The sequence below is a fragment of the Berghia stephanieae genome, chromosome 6, assembly GCF_034508935.2.
Source record: "Berghia stephanieae isolate SIO BIC M18660-M18661 chromosome 6, UCSD_Bste_1.3, whole genome shotgun sequence".
Classification (NCBI taxonomy): Eukaryota; Metazoa; Mollusca; class Gastropoda; order Nudibranchia; family Aeolidiidae; genus Berghia; species Berghia stephanieae.
The window spans coordinates 1,221,907-1,244,406 of record NC_088365.1 but is presented as its reverse complement, the minus strand read 5'-3'; the positions used below and the strand labels follow the sequence as shown (position 1 = coordinate 1,244,406).

Below are 22,500 nucleotides of genomic sequence, written 5' to 3'. Positions count from 1 at the left end.
CTCTGCTCTTAACGATTCCTATAATATGTGTATATTATTATTATCTAACAACAATGCATCGAGAAGCGTCACTTCAGTGCTCGAGAGAGCAAGTTGACACGTTATGGCACTTAATGTGTGCATTGCAAACCAATGAATGAATGGGGGAGGGGGGGGGGGGGGGGCTGAACGTATGTATAATATATTATAACGGTTTCACACCATTGTAATAGAAATGAGATTTTCACGGAAGTGAATCAAAGTATTGTGGTTTCCCCAGGAAAGACTAGATTCTGCAAATCCTAAGCATTGTTGTTTTTGTTTGTGTTTTTAAGGGTTTTACGGCGCATGAAACATATCTAGGTCATTTCAGCGCCAGTAAAAATGAAGAAAATGGGACAGTAAAAAGTTCTAAAATTACGATTAAAGCACTCAAGAAAAAGGACGACAGATGGGAATTGGTTCAAATAGGGAACAGATGAAGATTACAAGAGCACACTTACTTAGTTTGAGATCATCTAAATGTCTCATCCTGAAACAAGCACAGGTCTCCACTAAGAGGAACAAACTCAAATGTTTTCAAATCATAATTGAAACAAAACTAATACGAGAATGCATATCAGATAGATGATTTACAAGAAAAAAAATATCATCTCCCAAAACACTAACCATACATTTGACTGTTTCCCTCCCAGCAAGGGTATCTGGCCAGGTCCAGGACTAAACCAAGTAATCTCACTCTAAGACAAAGACAAGACAGGAAGCTAGTAGGAAAACAGATACAGGGGGGGGGGGGGGGGGTAAAGACAGCAAGTACCTCCCTGCACACTGTGGGAGGTCAGAAACCCCACCGAGTCCTAGACATTCGTCACGTCTCAAGACGGTACATATTTGTCAGGATGATTTATTAGATGCCAGAGAAATTGATTTGTTGGTCGTATTTAATTAAGCATACAATCTGACTAACGTTTGTGTCTTCTCCACCATTCAGAAACAAAAAAAAAAATCTATTTTTCGTTATATTTATATATTTAGTCAGTAAAAGACGAAATTACTTGTCATATTTGGGGTCCCGATGGCTCAGTTGGTAGAGCACTCGTTTCACAATCAAAGGGACCGAGGTGCAGTTGAGATTTTTTTGACCGCCCCCCCCCCCCCTCTTTTTTTTTGTCCACCCAGAAGTGATTGGGTACATGGGTCTGTTAGATCTGGCAGAGACTAGCGTCATATCTAAATGGTAACAAGTAATTGATATTGTCCGTTTCACGCTATAGAAACAAAGATAAAATCCGGCTCCTTGGCCTAATGAAAAAACAGATGACAATAGAGAAGAAAAACATTTGCGACTATGGGGATTCGAACCCACGACTCGACTGTTACAACCACTCCGCCTGGCCATGAGAGGGACGCTCTACAATCGACGCCATAATGATATAATAATAATAATAATAATAATAATAATAATAATAATAATAATAATAATAATAATAATAATAATAATAATAATAATAATAATAATAATAATAATAGGAGACAATTATTGTTAGGTTAGAAAAGAAAAGAGGGAATATAACACAGCACACACACACAAATCCCTTATTATTATCACTCCCGATCTCTTTTCCAGGTATTACATAAAAATAAACAAAATGCATTTTGCATGCAAAACTGAAAATTGTAGATCAGTATTGTAATTGGCGAGTGCTTTGACATGACCCTCTTATGTTTGAAGCAAATTATAACGGCAAGCTTATTTCTCTTTGTATGTTGGTGGATTAGACCAATGTGCGGCTATGTGGTCTAGTGGTATGACACTCGCTTTCGGATCAGAAGGTCCTGGATTCGAGCCTCGCGCTCGGCGCATAGTTGAGTCCTTGGAAAAGGCTCTTTACTCACATTCTCTCACCGTACTCATGTGTAAAATGAGTACCTGGTCGTTAACAGCGTTGTCTTTGTCCGAAAAATTGTAATATCGCCTAACAGGCGTCATGTCTCGTTATACATGTTAACTGTTGCTGTTGACCAGTGACCCCTTGTAAAGCGCTTTGAGCACATTTAGTGGATATTGCGCTACACAACGCTCAAATTTAATAGCAATTTTGTTTTACTTCTCACGAGGGACTGGGCTTATAGGAAATTGTTTAAACAATTTTTCCTTTAACAAATTGAACATTGTCACAAATGGAATAGTTTGTTTTGTAATTTTACTTTCTTTGGGGGAAAGGGAGGGAGTGTGAATGTATACATTACTTGTGGGAAAATGATATTGTACAGTTTCACGCAACATTGAACTTAATAATAATAATAATAATAATAATAATAATAATAATAATAATAATAATAATAATAATAATAATAATAATAATAATGAAATTTATTTATATTGCGCCCACTCCTCTATACAATAAAGCTCTAGGCGCATAACAATAACTTCAATCCATTCAAATTTCTCTCTCTCTCTCTCTCTCTCTCTCTCTCTTCTCTCTCTCTCTCTCTCTCTCTCCTCTCTCTCTCTCTCCTCTCTCTTCTTGTTCTCTGTGATTCTGTTTCATCTAGTCTATGTTTCCTTCACACTTTAGTTTTCTTGTAATTTGAATCGTTTGTGGAATACCCATGTCAATGCTTGACTGGTATTTTGTGGCTTTGTAATGTAGTCAGTATAGCGCTCGGCTTTGAATCTGTAGTTCCCGGGTACAAGTCCAGGCGTGGATAGGACAATGTCTAGTATTTTAAATAAGCTGCAAATGAGAATCTAGCCGGTAACATTCGCCTTCAGACCTGAGGTCTCTGCTTCGCTTGAGTCCGGCTCTGGCACTCCGGAGAAGGTTCTTACTTGCATTCAATTCCCTCCCCACACTTGGGTGTAAAACGGCAACCCCGTTGTCTCTATCGAAATCAATTGTGATTTACGCATAGCTGTTATGAGCGTCATGTCTTATCTTAAATGATACTGTTGGATGTTTTTTTTTTTTTTTTGTTTTTTTTTTTTTCCTTTTCTTCTTTTTTTTTTTTTTGGTTTTTAAGATTTTAGGGCGCTTGCAACACATTTAGGTCATATCAGCGCCAGTAAAAAGGAAGAAAATGGGATATTAAACAGTTCTAGAATCACAATTAAAGCACCCAGGAAAAGGAAAGACAAAGGGGAATTTGTTTAAATATGAAACAGATGTAGATTCCAAGAGCACACTATCAAAGTACTTAGTTTGATATCACCTAAACATCCAGACATAAGCACAGGTCTCCACTAAGAGGATCAAACTCAGATGTTTACAAATCACACACACACATATATAATATATATTATATATATAATATTATATATATATATATATATATATATATATAATATATATATATATATATAAAACAAAAATAACACAATGCATAATAGATGATTTCTGAGACAAAAAATATAATCTCTCAAAACTCTAAATACACATTTGACTGTTTCCCTCTCAGCCAGGGTAAGGAAAAAACTAAGTAATCTAATTCTAAGACAAAGACAGGGAACATGTTGAAAAACAGATACAGTAAGTGAAAGTGCCTCCCTGCCCATTGTTGGAGGTCAGGAACCTCACCCAGGTTATGCGCTTTCAGCACATTTTGCTGGACTCACGCTATATAAAACAAAAGCTCAAGGCCAAACTTGGGCTAATAAAACAACCTCCAGGTCCAGGGAGTTTATGGTTTCTCACCCTGCTTGGTATAGGATAACTTCGTAGAACGTTTTGGAATTTGAACAGTGCTTGCTTGTGATGTACTTTTCGATCAGTCCCATTTAGAAGTCTGACAATGCTTGCCACACATTTAACTCACTCAACCCTAACATCGACTATATCCGTAGTTTACCCGGGTTACTTTTACCCCATGCCTTATTTATTACATTTTTCTGAGACAAATTATAGGCGTAGTATCAAAGCTAATGTTCTTAATTTTTACATGTTAATGATAGTTGAATAAAACTATGCACCTGCTCATTTTTAAAACATTTTTTTTCCAATTTTGAACAATTGGAGCCCACATTAAATGATCAGCTGTGAAGCCATGAAGTAGAAGAATGCTCTTTTGACCTTTGATTTTCTGACCTTTCTCCCCGTAAATTACACAAAGCCGTCATCTGGGGCTGTGACATAATTAGCCCTCATACCACTCCATCGCACGGCTACCCTGCAAGAAAAAGATTAACTCTAGTCTGTCATCTGCATTTTTTGCCAAATTGGGACCTAAAATTTGCCCAAAAACCCCCCACAATGTGCCAAAAAATTTGCCGAGGATAACTAAGCATTTCAGTAAAAAAATTAACACGCGATACAGAAAAAAAATTATAAAAGACAATTTATTACATTTAAGGAGGCTACATTATGAATAGCGTTGTTACAAAGATTTTGAAGGATCATTATCCGTAGAGAGTAGCTTCCCTTGGTTTGGGCCCAGGCAAAGCTGCAACATTTCTCAAGTTTAGCACCTTTTTTTTTTCGTTATTTTGTTTTCGCTTCTTTTTACCCCAAAATTTGCCACGATTTGCCAATTTTGGGAAATTTGCCAAAATTTGCGGATCGCCCTGATATTTGCGGCCGCAAAAAATGCAGATGACAGAAATGGAGTGAGTTAATAGACATTATAACTGCCATTCCCAATTTGTCCGCTTTCGACACATTCAGGTCGTTTCAGAACCAGTAAAAAGGAAGAAAATGAGATAGTAAAAAAATAGATTTACAATTAAAAGCGTACAAGAAAAGTATGACAAAGGGGAATGGCACAAATAGGGAACAGATGCAGATTCCAAGAGCATATTATCACTTGTGCATGTTTTGAGACAACCTTAAAGTCTCATCCTGATACAAGCACATGTCCACACTAAGAGGAAAACACTCACATGTTTACAAATCATGTTTTTAAAAAAACAACACATACAATACAGAGATGATGTACAAGAAAAATAATTATCATCTCCCAAAACTATAACTATAAATTCGACTGTTTCCCTCACAGCCAAGGACTCTGGTCAGGACAAAACTAAGTTATTTCATTTCATTCCAAGACAAAGACAGAAAGCAATGGTGGGGGATAGAAAAATACAGTACGTACCTCCCTGCCCACTATGGGAGGTCAGGAATCCCACCCAGGCTTCTACATGAAAAAGAAGAAGAAGAAGAAGAAGAAGAAGAAGAAGAAGAAGAAGAAGAAGAAGAAGAAGAAGAAGAAGAAGAAGAAGAAGAAGAAGAAAGAAGAAGAAGAAGAAGAAGAAGAAGAAAAACAAGAGGCAGAAGAAGAAGAAGAAGAAGAAGAAGAAGAAGAAGAAGAAGAAGAAGAAGAAGAAGAATTTGTTTTTTTGTTTGTTTGTTGCTTTAGGTCTCTTCCAACACAATTGAGGTTATATGAGAGACCGCTGAAACAAGAAAACAAGCAATCCAACAAAAATAGTACAAATGTAAATCAAAATCATAACCTAAAGATATCATAAGCTAAATTATAAATAACCAAGAACAAACAGGCAGAAGATTTACAGAAAAAAAATATCCCCTGTCAAAAATACAATCACAAACCAAAGAAGCAGGATAGGCTAGTAAAGAGAAGAAGAAACGACATCACTATCGGATCGTACACCCATGCGAACATCATAGGTATATGATTCAAGGGTGATGCTCCCATCCAACCACCCGCAAGAAGAAGAAGAAGAAGGAGAAGAAGGAAGAAGAGAAGAAGAAGAAGAAGAAGAAGAAGAAGAAGAGATTGAAGATCCTACCAGTTGCCTCCCTTGTGGCATTAGACTCGAAGACGAGAACCGAGGGCCATATTGTAGACATAGAAGGAGTGATAGTGTTAAAGGAGACCCAACCTATCCCATTGACCACCAGTGATTTTTCTTTTTTTTCGAATGGAGGGGTGTCCAGCTAGTGGTGGCTAGCCATACGTGGGTATCCGGTAAACGTGGGCCATGAAGCGGCTTAACAGACGAATGCCCGGGATAGAGGGTGAGACCTTATTCGAGCGCCATCTTGGATCACCATTCAGTTGCACTTACCACACCAGGCGCCCGAAATCAGCTGACTTTCCCGGGATGGTCTAGTGACGGTCAACCGGTTAACCTGTGCTGGTAGGCAAGCACTGTTGTTTTTAAGGGTTTTACGGCGCTTGCTAAACATTTAGGTCATATCAGCGCCAGTAAAAAGGAAGAAAATGGGATAGTAAAAGGTTATAGAATTACAATTAAAGCACCCAAGAGAAAGTAAGACAAAGGGAGAACAAATAGGGATCAGATGTAGATTCCCAAGAGCATACCACCCATGTACTTCGTCTGAGATCACATATAAGTCTCAACCGGACACAAGCACAAAATCCAACAAAGAGGAATACACTCAAATGCTTACATTACACATAATACAAAAATAACAAATATAATAATACATAAAGGAGAGATAATTTACAAAGAAATAAGGGGATAGAAGACACAGTATATACCTCCCCTGCCCACTATGGGAGGTCAGGGACCCCACCCAGAGGGATAGGGAGTGAGATCCTATTCGGGCGCTGGGTTGGATCACCATTCAGTTCACGTTTACCACATCAGGCCGACGCAAGGCGCCCGAAAGCAGCTGGCTTTCCGGGATAGTCTAGTGATGGTCAACTGTTTAACCTCTGCCGCTAAGCAAGCACTAAAGCGCCCACACCACTGTATATCACATAGGTCAAGGTGGTGATCAAATCGGGACGACCACCGGTGTAAAAAGAGCAGGGGACATCGAAGAAAAGACAAACAGCAATACCCACTAAAAAGGCTAGGATGGAGGTTTGTTTTTGTTTTTAAGGGTTTTACGGCGCTTGCAACACATTAAGGTCATATCAGCGCCAGTAAAAAGGAAGAAAATGGGATAGTAAAAAGTTCTATAATTACAATTAAAGCACCCAAGAAAAAGTAAGACAAAGGGGAACTGAGAACAAATAGGGATCAGATGTAGATTCCAAGGGCATACCACCAATGTACTTAGTTTGAAATCACCTACAAGTCTCATCCAGACACAAGCACAAAATCCAACAAAGAGGAACACACTCAAATGCTTACATTATACATTCAAAATAAAAAATAATAATACATAACAGAGAGATGATTTACAAGGAAAAAAAAAATCATCTCCCAAAACAATAACTATGCATTTGACCGTTTCCCTCCCAGCTAGGACTCCGGCTAGAGCCAGGACAAAACCAAATAATCTCATTCCGAGACAAAGACAGAAAGCATGTTGGAAAACAGATATAAGGGGATAGAACCGCTATGGGAGGTCAAGGTGGTGATCCAATCGGGGCGACCACCGGTGTTAAAAGAGCAGGGGACATCGAAGAAAAGACAAACAGCAATACCCACTAAAAAGGCTAGGATGGGGGAATACATAGAAAGTATCAACTATTGTAACATATTTGAGTCATGTTCATTGAATTTTTATTCATCTTCAAACAATTTTAAACATATTTCATATATGTATATTACTGCTTATGCTGTTATCAAAACAGTCTTAACATTGTTATGCTGTTATCAAAACAGTCTTAACATTGTACAATGTGTTTTGTTTGTCTCATTTTGTAGGCGCTAGCAATCCCTTCCTTTCAGCGCCAGAATAATATAATAATGTTATACTCAAAAGGATTATCAATCTAGTTTAGCTGCGCTTGCCAACGCTAAGTTAATGAGGAACGAGTTTAAACAAGTAGATACAGGGGCAAACTATTCATGTATCTGGTCTGAGACTTGCTAAAAATTCCACCTGTTTTAATAAACTAAAAAATAATGTTATTAAAATGAGATTAAGTACCACGACAACTCTCACCCCCCCCCCCCCCCCCCCCCCCCCCCCCTGCCAAGAACAAAACTTAAAACTGTTTTCACGGCTGATAAAGCATCCCAGACAGAGCCAAAGCAAAGCCAAAGTCTTACTCAAAGGCAAAGGCATGTTCAAATGAGGGAAACAGATTTTGGAGGAACGAAAAGACCAGAGATGATGTTTCATCCAGAGCATTGATTAAACTGGTTTTAAGGGAGAGCAAGTAGAAAGTTTAGAACTGTTACCACCCCCAACCCTCCCTAAAAAGGAAAAAAGAAAGAAAAAAAAAGTAATTATTTAAATAAATAAATAGAATAATTTGTTTTGTAGATATAAACAACGTTTTATAATTAACAAAGGGAAGAAAAAAACACGTAGTTAATGACAGCCCTTAAATATTTACTGCTTTACAAGGATTTGAAAACAGATGAAACAACATATATCAATCATTATATTATGAAAACAACAACAACAAAACATAACTCTAAGCTGAACATGATGGCGATAGTTGACTGATAATGGAATAAATAAATGGGAAAATTGGGATATGAATCAACAGTAACAAATTGTGTTTGTTTAGAGGTATTTGATGACACAGGCAACACTCCCAAGTGCTTTTAATGCCATTTCCGCACCAGAAAATTATTTATTAAAATGTGATAATCTAAAAAGTTCACAATTTAAGTTTACCTGCACAAACAAACGCAAAACGAAGAGTATTTGTGAGACGCAAGGGACTTGTTCAAAGAGTGATCAAAGTCAATCTAGGACCAACCTATCCCATTTAAACATCGCACACACACAGACAGGCGAGAGGTAACACTAAAATAAAAATCGTTTATGAAGTAAATCTACAACTAAAAATTTCATAAAGAACGGAAAAGAAACAACGTCTCCAACAAGACACAAAAACTCCATTTATAAATCTAAAGCCACAGGCGATTTGTGATGGGAGATTTTATGTTTTTTATGTTTTTAAGGGTTTTAAGGCGCTTGCAACACATTTAGGTCATATCAGCGCCAGTAAAAAGGAAGAAAATGGGATAGTAAAAACTTTTAGAATTACAATTAAAGCACAAAAGAAAAGGTAAGACAAAGGGGAACTGGTTCAAATAGGGAACAGATGTAGATTCCAAGAGCACACCGTCAAAGTACTTAGTTTGAGATCACCTAAAAGTCTCATCCAGACACATTTTATTTATTTATTTATTTTTTATTTTTTTAAGGGTTTTACGGCGCTTGCAACACATTAAGGTCATATCAGCGCCAGTAAAAAGGAAGAAAATGGGATACTAAAAAGTTCTAGAATTACAATTAAAGCACAAAAGAAAAGGTGAGACAAAGGGGAATTGGTTCAAATAGGGAACAGATGTAGATTCCAAGAGCACACCGTCAAAGTACTTGGTTTGAGATCACCTAAAAGTCTCATCCAGACACAAGCACAGGTCCCAACTAAGAGAAATACACTCAAATGTTTACAAATCATATAATATAATATGTAAACTAAACATAATACAATGCAAAACAGAGAGATGATTTACAAGGAAAAAAATATCATCTCCCAAAACTATAACTATACATTCGACTGTTTCCCTCCCAGCCAAGGAACTCCGGCCAGGGTCAGGACAAAACTAAGTAATCTCATTCCAAGACAACGACAGGAAACAATTGGAAAACAGGTACGGGGGGATAGAAGACACAGCATGTACCTCCCTGCCCACTATGGGAGGTCAGGATCCCCACCCAGCATCCAGACACAAACACAGGTCCCAACTAAGAGGAATACACTCCAATGTTTACCAATCATATAATATAATATGTAAACTAAACATAATACAATGCATAACAGAGAGATGATTTACAAGGAAAAAGATATCATCTCCCAAAACTATAACTATACACTCGACTGTTTCCCTCCCAGCCAAGAAACTCCGGCAAGGATTGGGACAAAACTAAGTAATCTCATTCCAAGACAATGACAGGAAACAATTGGAAAACGGGTATGGGGGGATAGAAGACACAGCATGTACCTCCCTGCCCACTATGGGAGGTCAGGATCCCCACCCGTGGGAAATTTTACTTTACAGTACAAAATATAATGGGTGATAATTTCTGAAATTGTTGGTGCAATCATTCACTCATCATTTACGACATCTTCCAATGGTTTATCACTACAGTGCCCACCATGGATCATTTATTTCAAAAATCCATTATCTGTTATGGTTAAATATTTATCAATTTCATTATTCAATACAAACACCAACTACATTTGTTAAAGCACGATCCACTCTACAACTATAATTCATCATGCCATTATTCAACGCATCAGCTAAAGATTTTTACACCTGATCAACATCACTTTCTTTTCTACCATATCAACCTACGCTAAAGATTTTTACACCTGATCAACATCACTTTCTTTTCTACCATATCAACCTACGCTATAGATTTTTACACCTGATCAACATCACTTTCTTTTCTACCATATCAACCTACACTTTGCTGATGTTTGTGACACTATAGTTAACAGAGAAACACGCACAAATGGCTTCAATCTCACAATGTCAAACATTCCATTACAGAGGAAACATATTTTTTTTTTCTTTGCTTATGCATTCATGAATCAGATACTGTACCAGAATTTGCTGCTTCAGGATAAACAGCATTAAGCAGACCTTCAATGAGACTAGTTTGTACATTTCACTGGATTTTCAACACTGTGTAGGATAACAATATTATGAGTAAACCAATCCCATACACGGTTAAGTCATTACAGCATCACACTCACTGATGAGAATTCTAATATGGACAACAGCATAATTCGCATTGTGGATCATAAATATTACTCAAACGCGGTCAACAAATTAAATATCAACAACATGCTTAGCAGCAGTAATTTCAACACACACAAAAGTGAAGGTCATTTTTCAAATCTCAAATGCTCAACATCTTGTATATAACAAATGATTCACTACTAGCACACAATGACCCACAACATAACCTGACACATACAAACACACACACACATTCATGCATCCTTGAATAAAAATTTCCCTCCAGCTAACCGCACACATCTCGAAGAAGATACCTAATCACAACAGGAACTGAAATTCAGATTCAATAAATAACGTGATGCGTGTAACAAAATAAATGAAGATCCAAACATACCATACACACAAAATCATACAAAAATATGGAAATATGTACATGTGTAATCCTTCGAATATACAGAGCCATTCAATTTGCTTTCTCAACACACCAAACATGCTCAAAACCGGCCATATACATTCCAGCACACAAACAACCTAGTTAAAAACACAATAGCAAAAAAATGAAAACCTAAATACTAAGACCACATCATAACTCAGATTTTTCCTTCAACTTCTTGTACTCCTCAGGCTCGTATTTTGGCAACAATTCCTTGATTTTCTTGACAAAATCAGCCTTTTCTGCGCATCCTTTGCACGCCCTGTCCTCTCCCCAGTTAGAAAGGATCTTCTTTAGTTCTCCGACACGCATTTTTGCCAGCTTTGAAAAGTCAGCTTTCTTATCTGGATTGGATAAAATAATAAAGATAATTATTTGGTAATTTCAATACCAAAGTATATCAAAGCAGAAAAGAAGACCAATTAATTGCTCCTTTTTATTTTGTCATGGCTATAGAGAAAAAAAAATGGGGTGAGCGTCCAAATTCTCTATGAATTCTGTTTGTCAGGTTTTCAAAAATTTTCTCAAATTCAAAATGAATCCTGTGAGAAACTCTTGCGAATATGACAATTGCAAAACACAATCAACACAACCAATGATATGTGATTGCCTTGTATTCTTCTTCAGGGTTTTACAGCGTTTGCAACAATATTACTATTAGGTCATTTCAGCGCCATTAAAAAGGGAAGATGATAAAGGAATGTTGTAGATATGATGTTCAAAGCACCACACAAAAAGGAAGACAAAGAGGACTAGGTCTAATAAGGAACAGAAGATTCCAAGAGCAATCAATTGATGTGCAAATTTTGACATTACATAAAAGTCCCTTCCAGGCAAAAGTTCCCACTATGGAGGATACACGCAGATGTTTACAATAAACAAGATACATTATTCAAAACTAATAGTGAATAGAACATAACAGTGACAGATGATTTACAAGGAAAAAATATCTCTCAAAATAGGTACTATACATTTGACTGTCTCCCTCCCACTCCCAGCTAAAGATCCCCTCTCCTCGCCAGAATCAGAAACAAAAAAAAAAAGAAAGAAGAGCAGTCTCAAACCAGAAAAAAGACAGAGTAACATGGAAAGGAAAACCGATATGGGGCAAAGGAGATACAGCAAGCGACCTCAGAAGGCCACATCCAGAATGATAAGCTGTCCTCTGGACATATACCAAAAGTTGATATGTGACCCACTGCCCTAATCCTGATATTATGTCAGGGTGTCCCACAAACTAATTACAATGTTGAGTAAATGGAACACATTACTTCAGTTTGGTACTATAGATGTGAAGTAAATGAACAAAATATGCAGAAAATCCAAAGTTGAAAAGATCGGAAATGCGAAATTCTAAACTATTGCATACCAAAAAACTATATATTCATTCTCGTCGGTAAATCATTTAAACATGAGCTAGGTCTCATATATTTCCCTACAAAAGCAAATTTCAACATACAAATTACCCTTGGAGGCTATTGTCAGAGATTTCATATTTTAACCTTCTGATCGACTTGAAGACTATGAAAATGAGAATTTCACCCTTGAAATTATTTTAACTCCCTCCCACCTTCACTGATGTCTCCATCTCTAATTTGATATGACATATATTGACTAATAATTTTCCAACAGAGACCATTGGCAGCAATTTTCCCAAACCATCACACTAAACTATAACTAACTTTCTTAAATGCTTTCAAAGACTGATGAACCGGATAATGTCAGAAAAGAATTTTTAAAATTTAATTACATATATCTATACATACAAACTTTTTTTTATGCATTAATTTTTGTACATTTATTTTCACATGTATCTGATACAGGTAAAATTACAACAATTTTGAACCCAAAATTTTTTTGTTTGTTCTATCATTTCATGTTGGGCCCTAAGAAAGCACCGTACACTTATAGTGGGTAACTTACCAAATCGGAGTTCACAAAGCTGCGAATCGACTGGCTTCAGCTTCTGACAGATCTTGTTGGCAGGCATGAAATAACTGAGGGGCTGAGAAATCTTGTTCACCATTCTAGTAGCTGCATCGTCTGTGGCCCCAATGAAGTAACACTGTATGGTAGAGACAACAAATACATATAGTCGAGCACAACTAGACAAGCTAGTTAACAAATTCATTGCTCCATCCTTCATCTCTAATCCCATATATGCCCTATTAAATAACTAATGTCATCATTGTGCACACTAGCCCCATTATGGTGGGGGTTTGAAGTACATATTGCAGCTATGCAGTCTTGTGGTATGACACTCGCTTTCGGATCGGAAGGTTCTGGGTTCGAGCCTCGCTCGGCTTACAGTTGAGTACTTGGAGAAGACTCTTTACTCACATTCTCTCACCGTACTCGGGTGTAAAATGAGTACCCGGCCGTTAACAGTGTTGTCTCCGTCCGGAAAAATTGTAACATCGCCTAAAAGGCGTCATATCCCTTCCTAAATGTTCAAAGTTGAGGTTGGCCAGGGACCGCTTGTAAACCGCTGTGAGCACATTTAGTGGATAAAAAAGCTCATTTTATTTTTTTTAAAGCTCATATTACAGGGGCAAAGTTTCATCTGTTGACTGTCACAAGACTATCAAGGTAGATGAGCTGTCCTTGGTTGGCTTGCCAGGATATGCATGCAATAAAAAGGCAATCCACACCAGTGCCTGAATCAGTGCTTCCTCCAAGAAATTGTCAAAAAGGAGGATTTTTTTTAGAAGCCCCGTCGACGGGGGGTCGGGGGCATGCTCCCCCGGAAAATTATAAAAATTGACATGCAATTAGAGCCATTTGGAGCATCAAAATTATGATTTATGTTAAGCACTCCAATAAAAAACAATTTTTCTTGAAATTTTCCGCGGATATTTCTCTTGGTTTTTGACAAGTGCTGATTTTTCACGGATTATTAAAAATGCGGAAATCTACATAAAAGCGGAAAAGAGAAAGCACTGCTGAATGGCTTCGACCATCCCAGGGCACACAGCACAAAATTATATCACTGTTCAGCTTTGTGGTTGGTAACCACCACCAGGTTCGAGTCCTGATCTGGGGGTGGTGCAAAGATGAGTCCTTGGAAAGGGCTCTTTACTCACATTCTCTCGCTGTGCTCAGGTGTAAAATGAGTACATGATCAGCAACAACATCGTCTCTGTTGAAAAAAAGAATTGCAATCATACTTTGTGTTGTGTTGTTTGTTTTTAAGGTTTTACGGCGTTTGCAACACATTTAGGTTATATCAGCGCCAGTAAAAAGGAAGACAATGGGATCGTAAAAAGTTCTAGAATTACAATTAAAGCACCCAAGAGAAAGTAAGACAAAGGAGAACTGGGAACAAATAGGGATCAGATGTAGATTCCAAATGCATACCACCAGTGTACTTAGTTTGAGATCACCTATAAGTCTCATCCAGACAAAAGCACAAGTCCCAACAAAGAGGAATACACTCAAATGCTTACATTATACATTCAAAATAACAAATATAATAATACTAATACATAAACAGAGAGATGATTTACAAGGAAAAAAATATCTCCCAAAACAATAACAATGCATTTGACTATTTCTCTCCCAGCCAGGGCAGGACAAAACCAAGCAATCTCACTCAAAGACAAAGACACAAAGCAATAGGAAACAGATACAGGGGGATAGAAGACACAGTAAGTGCCTTCCTGCCCACTATGGGAGGTCAGGAACCCCACCCAGGCATGTGTCCTGCTGGTTTGGGACTCCTTGTAAACGCTTTGAACACCCTTATTGGATATTACGCTAAATAAAACAGTTCATGCTCAGCTCATCCTCATCACAGATACTATTTGCGATACCAGAAATATTTCAACTTCAACTCTATACATGAGAAGTTCAGTTCTATTCCAACCTGAGACAAGAGCTTGCATTTTCACCAAGACAGTAGTCACTGCAATGCGACAATGAACCAAAAATCACATTGTTGATCCTGGCCTCTTGATGAAATCTGTGGAATTATGAGAATGTAGAATGTAGATAGAAAGATAAAAGGCAATCGTGGTCGAGGACGAAGAAGGCAAGTGTGGTCGAGGACGAAGAAGGACAAGCTGGCTTGGAAATGTCGCAGCGTACGTAGCAAGCCCCATAAATCAATGTGCGAAACTCGCAGATGAGAGAGAGAGCTGGCGAACCATGATCTCCAACGTCGTGTCCGACATGGAACATCGGTAAAAGGTAAAGAATGAAGAAATTTAGTTGCTACATAAGATTCCTTACTAAATTTATGGGCCCCTTTTTCATTAAAAAAAAATTGTTGGCTCTCTACTTACGAAACGATATTCCTTTCCTCCTTTAGGCAGTTTGTTACAATACTTTTGGAAGGCAGCCTCTGACTTGGCTACGTTACTGATGACCGATTCATCGACTGACTTCTTGAATTTCTCTATTACAGCAATACAAACTGTGGAAAGAAACATCAATTAAAGATAAATTAAATGATACTCAATTCATATGACAGATGATCTGTTTGTAGTCACAAGAGATGAAGTGAGTAGAAAAGTGCCAGAAGACAATAGAGAATAAAAAATTTCGCGGCGGTGGTGGGGTTTGAACCTGCGACCTTATTGGTACGACAACTCCGCCTGGCCGGTGAGAGCGTGACTCTACCGTATGAGCTATCCACGAACATTTTCTGTTTGTAGTCGCATTCCAAGATAAAACCAAAGAAGACAAATAAGATAAAGGATGACGTCATGAAATGGATAAGGTGTTATAATCCAAAGAACCTGATTTTGAGCTTTACTAATGGCAGCTCGTCTTTTCTTTCAAGCCAAGACCACTTTAACAAAAAGGCTGTCTGTTAATATAGCTGATGTCTGGTTTGTTTCAGTCTTCTTTCCTTCGAATAGATAGACCCTACATACAAATCTAAGTCTTCCCTTGAGACAACCCCATAGACAAGAAAATAAAGAAATTTTATTTATGCTTTCTTTTCATTATATGGAAACATCTGACATGTGCAAAGTAAAACTTTTAGATTCAAACCTAAAAAAAAATCATCAAAGCATAGTTATCTGTTCAATGTCAAACAGCAACTTTTTTTCAATCTCAGAAAAAGTATACAAATTTACGACAAAAAAAAAAAAAAGAAAGGATCCGATAGTTACGCATGTGATAAAAACTAACCAGAAATGGGCAGAACACATGATAAAAATAGGTAGTAGGTGGACAAAAAGAATTAGCCGCGAATAGGAATTATAAAAAAGGGAGACAAAGAAGACACCAAAAGGTTAAAATTCAGCAATAGACTGCCACAAAATGGCACAGAAAATCTGAAGATCACAGTGAAATAAGTACACCAAAGGACTGCAAGTTGTCTAAGGATAAGTTATCACTATCATCTAAAAAAAAAAGGGATAGTGTTTTATTTTTTATGTACGGAGAGTGTCATAGACAAGATCAATACTTGTGACAGAAAGGAAATTCAATGCTTCGTAACGTTATGTCAGTGACATGGCGCTAAGTGGCTCAGGAACGATAAAATTTTCCAACAAAGTAAGAGTTAGAGCAAACCAAAAAAAATTGTTAAAGGGTTTATCAGTTTGGCTTTTTAAGCACCCTTGTCTGGGTTACTGATTACGGATATGTAGACTATAGTATAGAGCTTTAACTATGTCTGAGCCGGTTTATCAAATATCAATACATCACTTAATTTCTTATCAACCCAATCATGATTAACCAATACGTTGTCAATGGTTCGAAGCTATTACTAATACATTACTAGATCTCAGACAGAAACCATTACTATGCATGAATCATTACGTCAAACATTTTAAGTCTTTTATCTACGCAATTGTACTTTATCTTGTTATCAGTTGACTAACTCGATTAATCAATAATATTCCCAGACATTAATGATGCTCCAAATACCTGAAGCATTATTTTGAACAGAACCACCTGTATTTCAAACACATAAAAAAAACATGTCAGGTTAATTAAAACTCTGTCAAAATTCAATGATTCAGTCAATCATAATTGATGACATAAATGTACAAAATAAAAGTATATTCATGCTATTTACAGATGTTTAATAAGCACATTTGACGAAATGTGATATTTTGTAAATTTAAATATTTGTGTTTGTGTTTTTTGTCTCCTGACGAAGACCAAGGGCTGAAACGTTGTTTGTTTTGTGTTGTTCCCTTATATATGAGTCACATCTACTCACTTTATTTTTCTCTCCATTTTACTGGCTCATAGCTTTGGTTTTAATAAGCACAAAATGATGTATCAATGGACTTCTAAAGAGCATGTCACTTATAAAACGAGGGATAATATATCCATTTCAAAATAGCATTTTGGGACTGTCAATTGGTTGCTAAATTTTGTATAGCATCCTAGTTATTTGCCAAATACTTTCCACCAGATCAAAATATACCCAACAGTCCAATCAAAGCCTAAAACAATGCTGAATCTTGGCAGATCCAATAACGTTTTTATTTGAGGTGACCTTCTGGACCAATAGATGATGCAATAATACGAAAACCAGCAAATATCTAATATCTTTAAGAAGATGAAATGTAAAATTTAAAGCAGATTAAACATCAGCTGTTTTTTTAGTTTTACCGATATTGAATCAAGATTTTCCTTTCAGATTAAAAAATTTGAACAGATATATATATATGATGTGGTCATTAAAAAAAAAAAATCTTTCAATAAAACATATATAAACAATCTTGTTATTAATACAGCAATTAATCAACAGAAAGGTATATCTTATAAATATAATATAACAAAGCCGAATGATGTTGAATATTGTCTGTGACTGAATGCATGACAATATGACGCCTTTGGATTAGGCACTTCACATACACAATACCCCGCACTATTCAGGCCTTCACGAGCTGTGGACATTCAAATTTCGTCTCGAAATCTTTAGATTATATAAGTTGGGACAGAGAAAAAAAAGGAAGTCAGATGTTTTTGTGTATGTGTATATGTTAAGGGAGGGGGTAAGAGACATATATTATTAGCAGAACAAATTGATTGTAATACTGGATAATTGTCTTCAATGCAAAACAGAACTTTACCTTCACAATCTCTCTCATCCTTGGCTCCTGTAACTTGTGAAGCCATAGTCATTATGACTACGAGAGCTCCTATATGCAACATATTTAATGAAGAATGCATAGTGATTATTCTTGGGATCCCTTGTTTTTTGAGACAGATGGCCCTGAAATTCAGGTGTTAAAAAAAAAGAGTAATTAAAGCATGAGATCAATTGTTGTAGCTGTAGTGACGGTGGCAGTAGTAATAGTAGTAGTAGGAGTAGTATTAGTAGTAGTAGTAGTAGTAGCAGACATTAACTCTTAAAATTATATTTTAACAAGATAAAAATATCTCATCTATAAATTATAAAGTTATTATACTCAGTGTAGCCATCGAAAGTTCCAATGAAAATGCGTCTTCTTATACTACTACTACCATTTACTATATATATTATTACAGTGTACAAACTGCTTAATTGGAACAGCACTGTTACACAGAGATAATTTCAATTAACCGATTTTGTAAGTGGCTTTAATGGTTGGAACAACCTGTCAAGACTACATTCATATGAATATTGTTTTACAATCCCTATATATATACTTTCATATAGTTGTCAAGTGCTGAATGTCTGAAACTGTTCCAATTAGCCGGTATGTGTTTCGATATAAGCCAGTAGAAATTATAAAAATTCTGTCATAGACTTGATAGACAAATCGTTCCAATTAAGCGGCTGTTCCAATAAAGGGGAATTCCAATTACAGTTACAGGCTTTAACCTCTACTGTATATTACTTTTAATATCATTTACTTTTTCACCTCTTGTTTATCATTTCTCGTTCTTTAACCTTGATCGCAATATTGTGTATATCATCTTTTTAAGATGTTGATACATGCAATAAGATGACCAATACGACAACCACACAGATGTACATTCATTTATCACTAGAGGCAGTAAGCAGTCAGCACATGTACTAGCGAAACTAGTTACTTGTAAGGCATTTATATAATGTAAATTGTAAATCACAACAAAATCAAAATTTCCTATATACTTATACCATTTTATGTCCCTGATGGAAATTGGATCAACAATTCAATGGCTAAGGTCAAATTAAAACTATATATGAATGTGAATTAGACAATCATTTGAGAAGGGGGGAGAGAGAGAGAGAGAGAGAGAGAGAGAGAGAGAGAGAGAGAGAGAGAGAGAGAGAGAGAGAGAGAGAGAGAGAGAAAGAGTAAAGAAGAGGGGAAAGATAGAGATATTTCGTCTGCTATGGACAGTGTGTGCGCGTAAAGTATGAGAATTAGACGTAAAAGTATAATTTGGGGAGTGAGAAAACATTTGTATAAGTATGTGTAGATAAGAATCGAATAAGAAATTGTATGTGTAGATAAGAATCGAATAAGAATTTGTAATTGTAGTGCCATTGCGTTTTGATTTTGACATTTCAATTTCATTCCTGGAGAGGGGGTGTTCTATATTGTCTATATAAGGGCCAATATAAATATGTTTGTTTTTTTTACCCCACCCAAAAAAAAAGAATAATCAACAACAAAAAACGGATCATTCATCATCATAGAAAAGGCCTTCATTTTCATCAATTTGCCTGCTAACCACTCCCCTGGCCCTGACCAGCCAACATGTTATCAACGGCCAAATACAAATTGAGTCATATATATATATTTTTTTTAAACTTCTCACAAACATAAATTTTACCACACAAATTAAACTTTCTAGTATTATTGAAAACTTACGGTTTACTGCAGTTGATATTAATTTTTACAACGAAGTGTTGTAACAACAGGCGAGACTACGTCCGTGGTGAGCTTATTGATGAATGAACAGTGTTACTTCGTTTCAACTGAATAACTTTCACAAGATAAATACAACTTTTTGGGTTATCAGGATGCCGGTAACAGTTGGCGAATGACGATTGGCTAGGAAAATTGTTTACACGTAGTAGCGAAAATCCGGATGTGACGTTTTTCAGCTATTTTTAGATTATCAACGTGTTCAATCATCAGGCAACAAAATATTAAACTTAATTAAATGCCAAATCATCGTGTTATACTTTATTTGCCCCGCATTTGATATTAAAGGCGTCATCAATGAATTATGAATTACGCAGAGGCTACGTGTACTTATTTTAGTATCTGAATAGGAGTTGTTGGGAATGAAGCTTGTAATCTGACCAAGACAAAATGATAGCTAGTCTAGTATAGATAGAATGCGCTTGGCCAAGGAGTTCACAACATTGCCATCCGGAAGTATAACGGACCAACACACAAACTCTGTGTAACCATGAACTTTTATAGTCTTGTTAATACAGTTTAGTGAGAACAACTCACAAACGCGGATGGCAAAAACAATAACAAAGGCCTGAGTGACGTCATCTGCATACTATCTATATTTTATGTAAGAATTTCAGGCTTAAGACAATGGTGCATTATAGTCTCTCTCTCTCTCTCTCTCTCTCTCTCTCTCTCTCTCTCTCTCTCTCTCTCTCTCTCACACACAGTGCGGTCCCCTTCTCTGTGCTACAGTGTTACATTTGATTTTTTTTAAAAAATATATATATAAGTCAAATAATCTTTTCAGCTTGGGGTCCTCATTTCAGTACAAAATATCTTTAATTTTTTATAGAAATACGTTCAGACAGACACGAGTCAGTACTAACCGACTAACGCGAGTTTTTAAATTTCGTCGTCGAAAGTTACCAATTCCCCCCCCCTCTCTCTCTCTCTCGCTCTCTCTATCTCTCTCTCTCTCTTTCTCTCTTTCTCTCTCTCTCTTTCTCTCTCTCTCTATCTCTCTCTCTTTCTTTCTCAGTCTATATATATATATATATATATATATATATATATATATAATATATATATAATATATATATATATAAATATCGAGAGAGATGAGAGAGAGAGATATTATAATATATCTATATATCTATCTATGTATCTACCTATCTATCTATCTATATTATATCTATCTATATGTCATTCTATCTATCTATCTATCTATCTATCTATCTATCTATCTATCTATCTATCTATGTAGTTATTTGTTTGTTTTTCATTGTGATTCATTTCTTTATGAATGCATTTATTTTTTTTATCGTAGAAAGACACTCTAGTAGCAATTGGATTCAGAAGTCTGATGTCACGCCGCCCGGCAACGGCGGCCATCTTGGTTCTAAACAAAGAAAATCATTACTTTTTATTCTTCATGCTGGCGAGAACTTTTCATATGTCTTGTGATCAGAATGTGTAAAAGTCAGAACATGATCAAATTTATGGTTTTTTTTCCTCTGGATACGCTTTTATGCTCGCCGGAGAAATATTTCATGCGGGCGTCCGCCATTGTTCCGATAGTTTAGAGCCAGTGTTACTAAGTTACCATGCGTCATTAGGAAGGAAGTGACGTTACGACTGTTGAAGAGTATTGGTAACAGTATTTTATCATACCAAAAGTTCAGTAAACAAAATTATAAAAATGTATTGTAAAATAAAGGGAGTAAAAATAACTCATATAAAAGACACAACACAAAGTAAACGACGTTTCGGCCTTTAGCCTTCTTCGGGTAAACAAGAAAAGGGAGTTTGTTATATTACACATGCAACAAAACCGTTTTATACAGATAATCCAGCCATACTGTGATATAGATTATTAATATTAATATCATCACTTCTCAATACACTGAGACTGGAATGTTCTTACAAATAAAACCATCGGCTATTAAAACAGAGGAGAGTTCAATACAATTCTTCGATCATATTATAGTAATTGTTAAACTGCTGGCATATATTATGACTGCCTCACGCGCCTCTAAACGAATGCTCAGACTAGAGAGAATAATATAAAAATACAAATACAGATACTCAAACTATAGATAGAATGCGCTTGGCCAAGGAGTTCACAACATTGCCATCCGGAGTATAACGGACCAACACACAAACTCTGTGTAACCATGAACTTTTATAGTCTGGTTAATACAGTTTAGTGAGAACAACTCACAAACGCGGATGGCAAAAACAATAACAAAGGCCTGAGTGACGTCATCTGCATACTATCTATAGATAAAATGAAGATGACGTCACTCAGGTCTTTGTCATTGCTTTTTGCCATCCGCGTTTATGGTTAATTCTCACTAAACTGTATTATCCAGACTATAAAAGTTCATGGTTACACATAGTTTTGTGTGTTCGTCCGCTATACTTCCGGGTGGCAATGTTATGAGCTTCTTAGCCAAACGCATACTATACAAATTGAATGAATTTGATGTCACTCGGGTCTTTGTTATTGTTTTTGTCATCCACATGTATGAGTAATTCTCACTTAACTGTATTATCCAGACTATGAAAGTTTATAGTTACACATAGTTTTGTGTGTTGGTCCGTTATACTTCCGGATGGCAATGTTGTGAGCTTCTTAGCCAAGCGGATACTATCAATACTTACTGGAGAGAATAATACAAAATTAGAAATACAGATACTCAAAG

The 22,500-nt window shown here is 36.4% G+C and overlaps 2 protein-coding genes across 2 annotated transcripts in view; one reads left to right on the top strand and one right to left on the bottom strand.

Annotated features, from left to right (window-relative positions):
- Window positions 1-22,500, top strand: part of LOC144975946 (uncharacterized) — a 551,710-nt gene that overhangs the window by 250,452 nt on the left and 278,758 nt on the right. The window lies entirely within an intron of this gene.
- LOC144975941 (mesencephalic astrocyte-derived neurotrophic factor homolog) lies at window positions 9,002-19,916 on the bottom strand. Its single transcript, XM_078920157.1, has 5 exons — window positions 19,760-19,916; window positions 18,047-18,189; window positions 15,287-15,417; window positions 12,927-13,068; window positions 9,002-11,347 (listed from the first exon to the last, which is right to left on the bottom strand). Exons 2-5 carry the CDS (start codon window positions 18,144-18,146, stop codon window positions 11,154-11,156), a joined length of 567 nt encoding a protein of 188 aa, XP_078776283.1. The 5' UTR covers window positions 18,147-18,189; window positions 19,760-19,916; the 3' UTR covers window positions 9,002-11,153.